This window comes from Equus przewalskii, chromosome 15, assembly GCF_037783145.1.
Source record: "Equus przewalskii isolate Varuska chromosome 15, EquPr2, whole genome shotgun sequence".
Lineage (NCBI taxonomy): Eukaryota > Metazoa > Chordata > Mammalia > Perissodactyla > Equidae > Equus > Equus przewalskii.
The window spans coordinates 35,010,449-35,025,517 of NC_091845.1; the positions used below are offsets into that span (position 1 = coordinate 35,010,449).

General features: G+C 38.7%; 1 protein-coding gene across 4 annotated transcripts in view; it reads right to left on the reverse strand.

Moving 5' to 3' along the window:
• The window catches only part of CACNA2D3 (calcium voltage-gated channel auxiliary subunit alpha2delta 3), an 832,052-nt gene that overhangs the window by 571,561 nt on the left and 245,422 nt on the right, over window positions 1-15,069 (reverse strand). For all 4 annotated transcript variants that reach the window (XR_011526928.1, XM_070574989.1, XM_070574988.1 and 1 more), the window contains one exon: window positions 12,973-13,032. Coding sequence is in view for 3 of the 4 variants with exons in the window: in XM_070574989.1 (XP_070431090.1) it covers window positions 12,973-13,032 (60 nt within the window). In the remaining variant the exon portion in view is untranslated. The remainder of the gene's footprint in view (window positions 1-12,972; window positions 13,033-15,069) is intronic.

The following is a 15,069-nucleotide window of genomic DNA, read 5'->3' on the forward strand; positions in this document are numbered from 1 at the left end:
AAGCAAAGGTTTAATTTGGTTCTGAATTTCTTTAACTATCCAGCAAACCAAGGTTTGGGGTAAAACAAGTCATTTCAGTTCCAGTGTTAAGTTCTTAAAATCACGCACACAGAAAAAATGTCCCTCTATATTATTCATAAGAATCTCTTTATATCTAAAAGGATCGATTATTCACAGGGGTCTGCGAATGATCCAATCAAGCAAGGCGTCCTTGAAATTTCCATTTTTCAGTTTTAAAGCAGGTGGTTTATATCTATTTGGAGGGAGAAAAGACTAGAGAGAGGATTTTATTCTCCGAGTTGTTTCCCTGAGGACAACGCTATGTCTGTAGAAGTTGCTGGATTTCCTAAAAGAAAGAGCACACACTCTTCGGAAACATTGTTGCTGTCTTTTCCATGTAAAAAATCACAGCTTCACAGACTTAGGGAGTTCTAGATCTGGAAGGAAAATCAAGCCTTTCCCACCCCCTCATTTACCTGAGGAAACATGAAGTCTGAAAGGAAACGTGACTTGCTCAAGGTCACACAGCTGATGAGCAAAACTTCAAGACCCCTGACTACTAATGCAATACTCCAAAGAAGAAAACTATTCTTTTTTCCTCCATTAATGACTACCAGCATGAGAAAGGCTGTTTTGTTTTGGGTTTTGTCAAGGTTGTTAATTTATTTTGCTGTTGTTTTATTTTCCTATGGACAAGTGAAATGCAAGAGCTAGGATTTTCCATGAGGGGCTGACTCTGATGGCTTTTCAAGGTATTTGAAGCAGATGATAATGTTAGAAGTTCACTTTCTGGTAGACACAAAGATTTAGATAGGACCTCAAATCACACTCATTTTTGCTGTCAAATACTCATTCTTGGAAGTTGATTATGTCTCCCTCTGAATTCCTACTTGTGTTGTTAAGAGGCTACTCCTGGGGCCCAGTGGCGTAGTGGTTAAGTTCAGCGCACTCAGCTTCAGTGGCCCATGGTTCACTGGTTCCAGGGTGTGGACCTACGTCAGTTATCAAGCCATGCTGTGGTGGCATCCCACATACGAAATAGAGGAAGATGGGCACAGATGTTAGTTCAGGGACAATCTTCCTCTAGTAAAAAGAGGAAAATTGGCAGTAACAGGTGTTAGGGCCAATCTTCCTCACCAAAAAAAAAAACCACGAGGCTACCCCTGCCACAGACATACTGTTATCTTAGCTCTGATTATGGGAGCTGGGAAGATAAGTAGGAACCTCCCCAAGAGAGGAAACCTGAGCTGTAAGAGCATGTTTTCCTTCTAATTTTCCTCCCTTCCAATTTTAAAGATGCTTTCTCTATAAGCACATATCTGTTTAATAAACTAACTTGATAAATATTCTTTTAATATAATATTCATTAAATATAATTATCTTGTTCATAATTAATTAGTATATTCATATATTTTAACTACATATTAAACGGCAGAAAAACATCATTTGGATGAGGGAAATTAGCAAATTCATGAATTTATTACAAGTAACAACAAAAGCCAACTGTTTCACTAAAAGGCTGCCATTTGTATATGAAAATGTCTTTGATTATTACAGCAGCAATTGAGTCACTTCTGGTCAAGCCATAAGTATTTATTTTAAGAAAGAATCCGTTTTTTGTAATTGAAACAAGCAGATGACAACTTCATGAATTTCTAACAACGTACAACTCTAGCAATCACCAGTCAGTTGTGGATTTTAGTAATTACATCACTCTTACAAATTTCAATTAATTCTAACAAGTATTTGTGGACATTTGACTAGATGTGAGGTGCCTGCTCTCACGGAGCTTATGTTTTGCCGAAGGAGACAGAAAATAACAAACAGAGCCTATTGGGGAGCTCAAAGAACAGAAGAACAGAGTGAGTCAGGAGCATAGCAGGCAGGAGGGAAAGAGGCAGAGGCGGCTGCTAATCCATGCACCGTCTTGGACAGGTTGTATGGTACTGTGTGAAGTACAGGGTAGCTGAGATTGTATTCTAACTGTGTGCAAATGTAAGCGTAAGGAAATAAGTAACTTGACCCTATTAGTGTTTCCAAAGGGCACACTGGTTACTGTGTAGAGGACAAATACAACTGCCAAATGAGGGAGTGTCTCCCTTATGCACATGTTTCTAATAATACCATCAAAGTGATTTAATCATTTTTACTAAATCATTATATCTATTAAGATTTTTTTTTATTACATACATTGCTGGGTCAGAATTTACCATTCTAGAAAATTTATTTTTGATGTATTTGATAGACCTTTTAAATAACTCATAACTTTCATCTTAAATTTATTTCCTTATAAGATTTTGTCCAGCGCAAATTAAGGTCATTGTTACAACTTGTGGTTTCGTGAGACAATGTAACTTATTGGTTTTGGAGTCAAACAGACTTTAGTGTGACCCACTCGTAACCTTGGGCCCATCACATGGCTTCTCAATCTTCAGAGATAATAACAGTATCTATCCCACAGGATCATGGGGAGAAGAATAAATGAAATAATACCTGTGAAGCACTTAAGCCAGCACCTGCGTTTGATACATTTTTCACGATGGTGCCTATTGCTCTTATCATTGTTACTCTATTCTATCAGTATTAATTAACCAACCAAGAGAAACATCCTAAAATTGTAAATCATGAAAGTATTTTTAATTTGAAGAATTAGGATTACCACACCAAAAGCATGAGATTGAAGCTATGTATATATTATGAAAGCCTATATCACAAACTAACCTGAAAGTAGAAAAGGTGAGAAATAACTCACCTGTGTACAGATCAAGCGCTTTATTAACAGGCTGACATGAGATTAGAAAATTTCTGTCGAGTTGTCTACTTTCTGAATTGCCAGCAGATTCAAGTTTTACTTTAAAAATTCAACAGCAGTTGGCAAATCCCTAACCACACGATCCCTGGTGAAAAATCAGCAACCTAAGGACATTCTCAATGCGGCCAAAAGTTTGCTGGAGAAAGGTTCCAAGGTAATTTCTGGGGTCTGACAACGACCTCTGCAGTCAGCCATCTTAATGGAAGACACTAAGGTTTCTGAAATGTGGTGTAGGCTCTTAATATCGTGATTAACAGAACCACTAAGTGCTTATCTAACAAGATTGTAGATATGCCAAAAGGGCCCTGGTATCCCAAAACGTGCCCTTTCCAAACTGGCTGATGTCTGAAACACCACAATCACACCGTGTATGTGGATACAATTAAACTGAACTTTAAAGGTATTTGTTAATTGGAATGTTTAATCAAGTTTGAATTGCTGGTGTTTTATTGTGTTTAAAATATATTATTTAAAACGTGTTTTAAACAAATGTTTATTTAAAATAAATATTCCCAGTTTGGAGAAAGCCCAACTAAGAAAACACAAGAGTTAAAAGAATCACAAAAGAACCAGTGACTTTTTGGTATGAAAGAAAATGCTTTCTAAAGCAATAATTCAATCTTCTATAACCACTACTATCTACAAATTGAGATACACATGGTCATGATAGAAAAAGGAATCTTGCAGCAAGAAAGACTAGGACAATTTGGAAAACACACGGAAGTTTTACTAGATTGTTCATTATTGATGAAATTAGAGATAAAAGACCCAGAGTTTCTAAACACATAAATAGCAAAGAAAAAAGAGGGTCACTAATGTGGAAATGTTTGACAGGCAAATAAAGGATAACTTTGGAAGGAGTAAATAATGCCATTTTTTCCCTCTAAACTATATAGTAAGATGAGTATTCAAATGAAACCAAATCAATTAAAATTACTATAAAGTTGGATTTCTTGTCTTTAAATTTGTTAATATTAATATCTCTATCTGAATTTAGAACAGGGGATGGTACTAGTATAATTAAGCCTTAGAAATGATAAACTTTTAAGAAACAATGTTGATACTTTAAGATTCTATAGCAAAAATGCATTTTCCTCTTTCTTTCAGCTGGAAGATAACCTTATGTGGTTCTTTTGTAATAAAGAAGTCAATACTGTACTCACAGTGTATGCAATATTAGAAAGCAGATCAAATCTCTGGAGGCTGCCCTCCTATACATGATTTATCATTCTCTTCCCTTCATCTCTTTAATAACTGTTTCCTAATATCAATTTAACCAAACTCAATAAATTTAGTATTTTTAGAATACCTACTACATGGATGGAACTATACTAAGTTACAATGAGGAAATTATAAAAATCAAAGATATAATCACAATGTCCAGCATAAAACAAAAAAGTACTAAACATGTGAAGATGCCAAAAAAATAGAGTGACTTCAAAAAGAAAAAAGCAATCAATGGAAACAGGAGTGAGCCAGATGCCAGAATTAGCAAAGAAAGAATTTACAACAACTATCATATATATGTTCAAGGACTTAAAAGAAAACATGAATATAATTGGTGCACAGATGGGAATGGAAACTATAAAAAAAGATTTAATGAACATTCTAGAACTAAAAGTACAATATATGAAATAAAACATTCATTAGATGCGTTTAACAGCAGATTGGAGACTACAGAAGAAAGAGTTAGTGAACTTGGAAACCAATTAATTAATAAAACATATATAGGAAACAAACAAAAAAAAGAGCCACAGTGACTTGAGTGACAATATTAAACAATTTAACATAGATGTGACAAATTCCAGAACGAACTGTAAAGAGAAGAGGGCAAGTAAAATTTTCAAATATAGTGATAATACTCAATAATCTCAGCAAACTCCAAGCAGAATAAATATAAAGAAAATCACATCTAGGAACATCCTTAGCTTATCATGCTATATAGCATACTGAAAATCAAAGATAAGGAAAAGGATCTTGAAAGCAGCAGAGAAAAATGACTCACTGTATACAGAGGAACAAAGATAAAAATGATGGCTGGCATTTCATCAGAAACATTAAAGATCAGAAGAGAATGGGATTATATCTTCAAAGTGCTAAAAGAAAAAATAAACTGTTAAGTAAAAATTGTATATCCAGTAAAATTATCCTTCAAAAATGAAAGTGAAATAAAGATGTTTTTAGATAAACAGAAGCAGAGAGAAGTTGTTGCTACCAGACCTGCAACACAAAAAAATGCTAAGAGAGGTTCCTCAGGCTGAAGAGAAATGATAGCATATGGAAATTCCAATCCATAGGAAGGAATGAAAAGTGATAGAAATGGTATGTTATGGGTAAATATATTACTATCTTATTTCTTATTTAATTTTTTAGAAGACAGCTGTTTAAAGAAAAAATAAAAACACTTTATTATGGTGTTTATAAGACATATAGAAGTAAAATATATGACAGTACCACAAAGGATGGTGGTAGGTAGAATTACACTGCTGTACAGTTCTTGTTTCAGGTGAAGCGGTACTTCACACATTAAATTAAGTCTTGATACCCTGTACACTTAAAGATGCTTATTGCGATCCTTAAAGGAACAACTGAAAAAAACATATTTTAAAAAGGATTAGAACTTTCCTGGAGGATAAGGGTCACCTCTCAGTTTGTAGAAGTCCTAAAACAGGGCCTAACATGTACTGAGTCCTGAATAAATGGTAAATTAAGCAAGCAATGCACGTATGTGAATAAAATTTACAGGGTAGGAAGTGATAAACACCATAAAAGAGGGAAAAACAAAGTACCATGAGAGTTCAGAGGTGAGAGAGATTATATGAAAAGCAGATAAAATAATTTTTAATTTTTCACTTATGGAAAATAAAGATATTATGGGTTCTCTGTGTCTGGGGAGATTTCTTCTAGCTCTAGTGGAGGTGAACCTAGACTTTCCACTCAATCAAGACTTACCCTTTGGGGATTTGCTCCAAGGTCCCAAGAACTCCCAGACTAGGTGAGGTCCCCTTGTTGTGCACTGTGATATTACCCTGTACTTCTCTTCATGTCATTTATCACAATCAAAATTTAATAAATATTTATGTCATCATGTTTTTAACAACTGTCACTCCCATCAGGTGGTAAGCTCCGTGAGAACAAAGACAGCATCTGCCTACTTTACGGCCATATCCGCAGCTCAGTGCCTGACGCACAGGAGGTCACTGAAAACTTGTTGAATGAATGATGGCGCACAAGAGATGGAGGAGATCTTAGAAATCATCTAGATATTACAAGTGCGTCATTTCATGGATGAGCAAAGAGGCCACGGCATGAGATCTTTGATCAGGTAAACGGTCCAGTTGGGACTAGAAATACCAGTATTCCAGACCTCTAGGCCAAAGCTCTCTGCAGATCAAGCTGAGGCTCCACTCGCTGCCCCTTCTTCCACTTTCATGTGACCAACAGTCAGGGTCGTGAGCATATCATGCGACCACCAAGCAAACGATTAACGTGAAGCTTGGAGTCATGGCGCTGGCCTGATGAAAAGTTACAATGTTCTAGCCAAGTGAACAGGAATGAGAGCGTGTGTGCATAGAGTGTGTGTGTAACAACTGAGAAATGACTTTTATTTTAAAATGCTCAGACTTAAAGAAACCATTTACACATCAGTCTTGTGCATAAACGACATGGGGTGAGTCCTAAGAAACATCTAATACAAGATCTTAAAATAGGGAAGACTAACTGTGACCCCCTGCCAAGCCGATAAAAAGGAAAAGGAAAAAACAATAGGCATACTCTCATAAGTTAGATGAGAAATAAAAGGGACTTATTTTAATACAGAGTGTGAAAATTTCCATCTTTTTTCATTTATTTCTCTTATAGATGTGACCCCTATCTGTCTTGCGCAAAGTCAATTAGCTATCTCTATGAAAAACACCATTTCCAATTCTGGGACCTGGGTCTTCTGTGCTGCACGGCTCTCCACCCCCCACCCCCAGAAAGGAGCTAAACACCTCATTCAGTCAAAGAGGGCAAGAATGAATTGAGGCTTGACAGGAATACATGCAAAACATAGTGAGGAGAGTCATTTCCTCCACTCAGGAAGTACTTCTACTAAAACGTCCTTTACTCTCCTTCACAACTTATAGTCTTTCCCCAGGGCAAAGCCTCACTTGCCAGCAGGGAAAGGCTGTCAGGAAAAGGACAGCTCTGCTCTGCTGTTTGCTACTCCATTGCCCTTGGTAATCCTTTCCAAGAAAGGCTTCCTTCTCCCAGTGGACAGTGTTAGATGTTCTAAAACGGATGTTGGGGCTCCTAAGCCGCCCGTCTCTCCTCCCCTGGGTCTCCTTAAACACAAACCTCCCATGGCAACAGGCAGTGGCAAGAAGGTGGAGGAAGGCGCTGCAACAAATACCGTAAGCCGCCCCATCTCAGAGACGTCCGTCAGTGGTCTCTGCGTCCCTCCCCCTGCAAACCCCTCACCCCAACTTTGAAATCAGGCCACTGTGTTTGCAAAACAGGCAACTGCAGCTTGACAATGACCACGAGGGGACATTCAGGACACTCTGCATCCCCTCAGATCCTTTCCACTCTAACTTTGGTTATCCCTCTGAATGTCACCAGGCTTTTTTTTTCTGCTACAAAACAACAAAGAAAAATTATTATAAAAACTTCGTGATGGAAAAGCCTCCTGCAGGATACACAATTCAAAACCACAATTCTTTTTCCTTTTTTTTTTCCGCTGTGCACCAGCTCTGTGCAATTGGCACTTATTTGAGACAGCTTTCAAAGAAAATATGTTTGTGGTTCAAAGATAAGCAGGTTTTTAGTAAACTGTCAAAAGGACTTTTTTCGTCTTCTTTGCTGCCAGTGGAAAAACCCCAAAAGAAAGAGTAAGTAAGAGGAGGAAGGCATTCCCTCTGAGTTATACCACATGTGTAGACCTCGTTTTCTGGAAATTCATGGATGGCTAGGGCAATCAGGGCTAGAGTCCAGCCCCATCAGTCCTCCCGACCCCAAGTTAAGTTTTGTCTTCAAAATAATGAGGGTGAAACGCTAAAATAATCACATGATAATTGAGGATATTAAAAACTGTTTTCATTATAATTACCAATCTCAGAGGTGCTTTACATGAAAAACGTATGTTCATTCAAAGCATAAAATAAAAAAGGGAAGACGCCATTTTAACAAGGCCTCTGTTTATATCACCTATAACTGAAAATTGCCCTAATGAAGATATCAAGGAATAAAGGACAAAACCAAGAGATGACCAATCTAGAACCCATGGGCCACCATAAGGGAGGACAAGCCAGAGGGCTGAACTGACACCAGCGTCAACAAGAAAGTTCTCCAGCCAGTGCACACCAGGCAGCCCTGGTTTCTATGGAGGATGCTGCATTGTGGGTTGTTCACACATGTGACTCTTCAGAGGCTGTATTTTGCCTCTTACCCCAACACAGTTTTGCTAAGAACTAACAATGTAATGCCATATTTAAGGACCTTACAATGGGACTGCTGATGTCAAGGCCATAAACCCACAGGCAAAAAGTTAAAACTCTGGAAAGACTGTGACAGGAAATTTAAATGGAAATAAAATCCAGACAATAAAGGAGGCATGACTTGCTTTGGGTACCTTTTCTTTTTTTCAAGATTGCCCCTGAGCTAACATCTGTCGCCAATCTTTTTTTTTTTCCTTTTTTTCTTCTTCTCCCCAAAGCCCCCCAGTGCATAGCTGCATATTCTAGTTGTAGGTCCTTCTAGTTCTGCTACGTGGACACCGTCTCAGCATGGCTTGATGAGTGGCGCTAGGTCTGCACCCAGGATCCGAATCAGCTAAACCCTGGGCCACCGAAGCGGGGCATGTGCACTTAACCACTTGGCTGTGGGGCCGGCCCCTCTTTGTGTAACTTTTGATGATTCTACCAATGAAAAACAAATTCTTCACTTTTACAGCACATGAATGGTGCAATGACACAAAGACTCCAATCTAAAGTGAAAGAAGAGGCAAATCTCTTTTCTATTTTTGGAACTGTGGGGCTAAGACTATATGACAAGCTACACAGTTTAGGAAATGTCACAAAGACACTTTTTTTTTTCTGTAGGAAAATAGACTCTCAGCTCCCTCTGCTCTTCCTGAGCTAATAGCACGGGGACCACCTCAGCATTATTTCACAGTGAGCAGATGGTAGTCTGAAATTTTTTTGGTGAAAACAATCCACTCTCAGGGGTTGCCGAGAGGTCAGCAGAACCCAGATTAACAATTGATCAGCCCTAATGGCCCGTCGTAGCAATAAACTCAGAGCCTGTACACAGACCTGCTACCCTAGTAACAGCAACGGGGCTAACACCCAAGCTATTAACAGACTTGCGCTTAATAGCGTCAGAGCTTCACAGCTTCAAAACCTTCATCTAAGCAGACACTCATTCTTCGATGCACATCCATTTTCTCAAAGGTCCCTCTTTTACAGGTTTCCACAAAAGCGCACGTGGTTTACTCTGACCCAGGGAAGACTCCACGAAGGTCTGAGGTCTAGATAGTGAATGACACTGTAATATTGAGAGATTATTTCAACATCTACTCTTGTGTTCAGAACACAGCTGTAGCCTCTGGTACTTCTCTTGTACTTATACAGAACAGATGACTGGGGAGGAAAAACTGAGTTCCTATTCTTTGTTCCCAAGAGAACAAAAACTATAACACCCCAGAGATTCGTTTTCTCGGTCTCCATTTTTTTTCCGAGAGACGCCAATGCTGCACACATGTTTACAGCATCACATTTAACAAGGGAACCAGTTGTGCTACACTAGAATTTTATTGTAAAACTTCAATAATAGGAAGGAAATGAGAACACTCCCGAAGATAACAATAGCTTCAGACAGACAAAAAAAGAGTGGCTCTAGGTTAGGTGAGCTAAACCACAGAATATTTTTCCTCTGCTGAAGGATAAATAATCCCCTAAAATCAATTAAATCATTCCCTCCTCCTTTCCCACCTACTTCTTGTAGACAGCTGATTTCAGAATAAAATTGACTATAGGTATGAGCCATAAACACCAGATTTTCCAAACCAGTCCTGACTTCCAATAATCCTTTTCACTCTCCTGCAAACTCCTTCCTATTGGACCAATGGATCCAAATATTTGGTCCACAAAAACCCAAGAACAAGATCATTCTCTTACATAAGCACAAGGGGCAATCAAAATCAGGAAATTCAGCAGTGATACAATATTATTATCTAACGCACAGTCCATATTCAAATCTTTGTTTCTGGTTCCAGATCCAATTTAGGATCACACATTGCATTTAGCTGTCATGTGTCTTAATGTCCTTTAGTCTGGAACAAGTCCTTTGCCTTTCTTCACCTTGACATTTTTGAAGATGAGTCCACTAGTTACTTTGTAGAACATTCCTCAATCCAGATTTGTCTGATGTGTTATGATTAGATTTAGGTTACACATTTCGGACAAGAATTCTACATAGGGCATTGTCCTAAAACTCAACACACATCTGGAGGCACTTGATGCCATTCTATCCCATTATTAGTCAGATTAACTTTGATTACCTGTGAAAGGTGATGGCTGCCAGGTTTCTCCATAGTAAAGTTGCTATTTTTTCCTTTGTAATTAACAATAAATTGTGGGCAGATATTTTGAGACTGTCAACGTTCTGTTCTTTATCAAACCTTTACCTACTAGTTTTAGCATCCATTGAACATTCTTGCCTGAATCAATGATTACCATAATTTTCTAAATCCACCATTTCTTCTACATTTCTTAGTTGGCATTCTGTCACCAACTAGGTACACGGAGGAACTCAAGGGTAGATTTGGATATTTTAACTGTTTTTCCAAATTTGTCTTTGTCCTTTTGTTATGTTAAGGAGATGCAATCACCAACCATCCTGAACCAGATCAAGCCTCACCAGAGAACTAACGCCTATGACCTTTGCCATATTTTTAATGATGAGATCTCTCCAGGAGGAGCTTAGGCCTTATTACCGTAACCTGCAGTGTATGTGGAAGCATGTTTTCCACCTGAGCCTGCACAAGCGCATACACACCTCTCCCTTTTGAATATTTATTCCCCATCCAAAATAAATGTCCCTGCTTCCCTTTGTTCAGGGACGCCATGACTCTGGAAATGATTCCTCATTGTCTCCTATTTGCCACAAATATACTTTACTTTGTAAGACAACTACTTCTGGTGAAGAGTCTTATTTAATTTGCCCGGAAGCAAACCCAGATCGGTTTCAGTAACAATTCTACTCTAAGAGCTTTCCCTTCTCATTTATGTATTTATCTATCTGTTTATTTATCATCAGAGTGGACTCACGGATTCTTATTTCATTCACTGTTATAATCTAAGTTAAGGTGATGTAAGTTGAGTTTCCATCATTTACAACTAGAATATTTCTGAAAAGGCTTCAGGAACTCTGGAGGAAAGAGAGACAGTTTCCCTTAGCAACACATTCAAGATGTCCTTACAATCTTCACACTTACAAAGGTGCTTCCTGACACTTCTATTAAAACCCCTTCTGGCCCACTCTAGGAAGTCCTAACCCTCTGCAGAGGAGGCATGCTGAAGACAAACATAGGCAGTAAATGGCCCTGGATCTTCTGGAGCTGCCGTGCAGGTGTGGCTGTAGGAAGGCAAGGTGCTCCTTGCTACATTCAGCTGACTCCTCTGCCCCTTTTCTTGCAGCTTTGCTCAAAGAGCTGGGCCAGCTTCCCTACTCCTCTCTGGATGTTACCAACAGCCCCCTGAACTTCTCCACCTCCCTCTCGAATCTCTAATGCTTGGCTACAGTCCTGGCTCTATTTGCTTCTTATGTTGGGTGTTATGCCTGAAAATGACCCCCAGCAAGCGGGCTTGATATTTTCTGTTTCTCCTCCAGACCCCTTTCTTCACCCTTCTCCACTCAACTCAACGTCTCAGGAGACTGAACTACCCCAACCACACCAACAGTTGGTGGTAACAGCAAGAGAACAGAAGACTAGAGACTGTTATTGAGGTATTGTCCCCCCAAATTCCACCCTTACCAATTCACCATGGTTGGCTGCACCCCTCTATCAAATACATTTTCCATATTGCTACTCTCCCTGGGTTCTGGAAATCACCCCCTCCCCTTGTTCCTTCAGGAGTGTGGTTTGCCCTGGACTACAACACCACTGCTTGTTGGTTTCTCTTACTACACATTTGTAAGTATTTCCTTTATTAAACTTTCCTCAATTTCTTACTTCAGTGCGCATTCTTTCACCCACAAGGCAAAAGATACAGATGAGAGTGACCACAAGAAGTACATCCATGGGAGAGAAACACAGCCAAAGGCTATCTTTGGTATCACCATCCTTTTTTGTGCTTGAAGATTTATGTCAGCCTTTATCTTTTCCCTATAAATGAAAATATAGCAAAATAAACACTATATCCTAATGGTGACCACATGCCACTAAAAGAGAGATATTCTAGCAAAGCACAGACTTAAGGATTATGATTGACTCCTTCTGTTTTCCTAGTAGTGAGGAAATGCCACAGAACTCAAAATGACAACACAGATAGAATTTCCCTCAGGAGGGACCCAAAGGAACTTCCAAGTACTATTCAATTCCCTTGTTGCCTTTTACTATGTTTTCTATATACACAGCAACATTAAAATCCTTCTCAACCAGGTGTGCCATGATTAGATGCAAGATCTACTGCAAGAAATTTATTAATAAGCACATGTTCGAATCCCATGTCTGTGAATGATTTAATTTTTAAATATAATTAGCAGTTAATTCAAGGTTAGATCCATCACAACATTGCTTTCAGTCACTTAGATTGCAGCTAGGGAAGTGAGATTTGAACATATTCTGCTATCTATCTTAGCAATTTACGATTAGGAGCTCTAGTGATTATTGTCAGTTGACTGATTAACGCCCCCAGAATTGGGGAAGAGTTCATCAAAATCTGGTTACACGCACGTGAGTGTGTCTTATCACTCATCGCAACTGTCATGGTGGAAAATGGTTGAAGATCTCTATCCCGCTTTGTCAAGAAATAGGCACATTTATTTCAACTCTGTACTATCCTCTCAAAAGTCTTTCTCTCCTAACCACTGAAACCTGGTAGTCCTGGTACACTTAGTGTTTCTTCTGTGGTAGCAAACACGCACAAAACAATTTAACTCAAACTATAATCAGTTACCTGCAAGTCTGCATCAAATTCATGTTTCAGGTGTGCTTCTTCTGCAGCCTCCACAAGACGCTGAAAAGACAGAAAGCAACATGAAAGATCAGAAGTGTGGCCTGGACCCCATTTCAACAACACGAAAAGACTGATGTTTCTCCATTGCTCAAAAATGACAGATTATATCATGGCATGTACATTGTGATCCAGTGCATTTACTCCCGTGAAACTGAAAATAATAACATCAGTGTCAAATCTGGTTTTTGCCTACACCATTTAATTATAATTCTTCCAGCAAATATTTATTTTTATGTGTGTATAAATGCACGCATGTTCTGCATCCATTTTTGTAACAATTTAAAGACAGTGGCCCTTAAGGACCGATGTGGATGCCGAAATTTACCTAGAAAAGTATATTCCTCGGGTATAGAAGCTTCCTAGTCAAGATTTATTGAATTGAATTGAGTCCAACTCTAAGTGGGCTAACTTTCTTCCCCAATGGTTTGGAAAAGACTACTTATTTTAATTCCCTCAATCATTTGAAGTCAATTCTTTCTGCACCCAGTTCTAGCAGGTAATTATCAGGTGACAGTTATTTGAACTCATGGTACATCAATGCCATTTTGACAATCTGCATCCCAATAAGAAATCACTGAAATTAAATCAATAAGCAGTATCCATAAATACACAACTCTTGTTATTCTTCTTAGCCAATTAAATTCAACCAATTCATAGTCTTATGAAAACAATTTCATCAAATTCCTTTTAAAGATGATTAGTCAACTATCGAAATCATTTTTATTTTAATTTAAATTTGCCAACAATAAGAATTTCCGACCATGAAAATGTAGGCTAGAGGATTGCAGAAAACTTTTTTAGTGAAATAATATTTCACTGAAATTTCATCGAACTAAAAGCAAAACCTTTACATCCAAGTAAAAATTCAGCCATTTCTATCTTTCCTATGGTTACTTTTGTAGCCTATGCTGTCCTTCATTTGCTTTTTCTTGATAAAATACAGACCTGAGTTTAATAGGCCCTGTTTGAAAAATGATGACATTGGTATTAATCGCTAAATGATCACAAATCAACAGACAAATGTTCCATGAATAATTATTAAATTGGACATGGAAATAAAGAGGCTGAAATATATTTGGGTAACTTTAGGCACCAGTATTGACGGCTAAGCTCTCTCTCTCCCCAGGACATACAAAGAAAGAGACAGGCCAGCCAGAGACAGTGTTGCCCACAGACAGGAATCTGAGCGGAGGGGCACATCTGTCTTCCTTCAGATGGTCAGGCAGGGGCTTCTCCCTCTCTGGTCAATCAAAGAACAGACTCCAGGAGAATATTACAGAGCCAGAGCCAGAAGATCCACTTCTGTTTCTAGCCTAGATGCAACCCCCTACAATTGTGAGGTCTTGGACAAGCTCCTTCCTCTCTCTGGGCCTGTTCCCTCACCCCAAACACATGAAAAGGTGACCCTAAAGCAGTGGTTCTCAAAGTGTAGTCCTTCACTGGCAGCGTCAGTTTCACCTGAGAACTTATTAGAAACGCACATTCTCAGGCCCCATCCCAATTCTACAGAATCAGATGCTCTGGGGGTGGGCCCAGCGCTCTGTTTTAACAAGTTCTCCAGGGGATTCTGATGCTGCCAGGGTTTGAGAACCACTGGATTAAAAACAGCACTTATCCCAGACCTTACCCTGATGCCTTGATTAATAAGCTCCACCAACCCTCCAAGGTTTCTCAACTCTCATTTATCTTTTTAAAATCCGTGTACATATGTATTTTCACTATAAGATATAAAATACTTATAGAAAAGAGGCATAAAATGGAGAGGATGAGAAAGAGAGAAAAAGAAAACTAAGGAGAGACACTCTCCATGTAGACTGGAAACACTGGCCTCAAGTTTTCATTAGGTCAGCTTTCAGTGGGTCTGTCTTCTTGCAATCATCCCAGTCAAAGAAGGTCGTCAGCCTCCCAGGATCACAAGGCACAATTTGCAAATATATCCATGTGGACTGTGTCAGATGAGTGGCAGGCAGTGATAGAAGAAATCTATGTTTGTGAGAGCTTACTCTCTTAATCTTTGTAATAGATTTAGAATTTCTA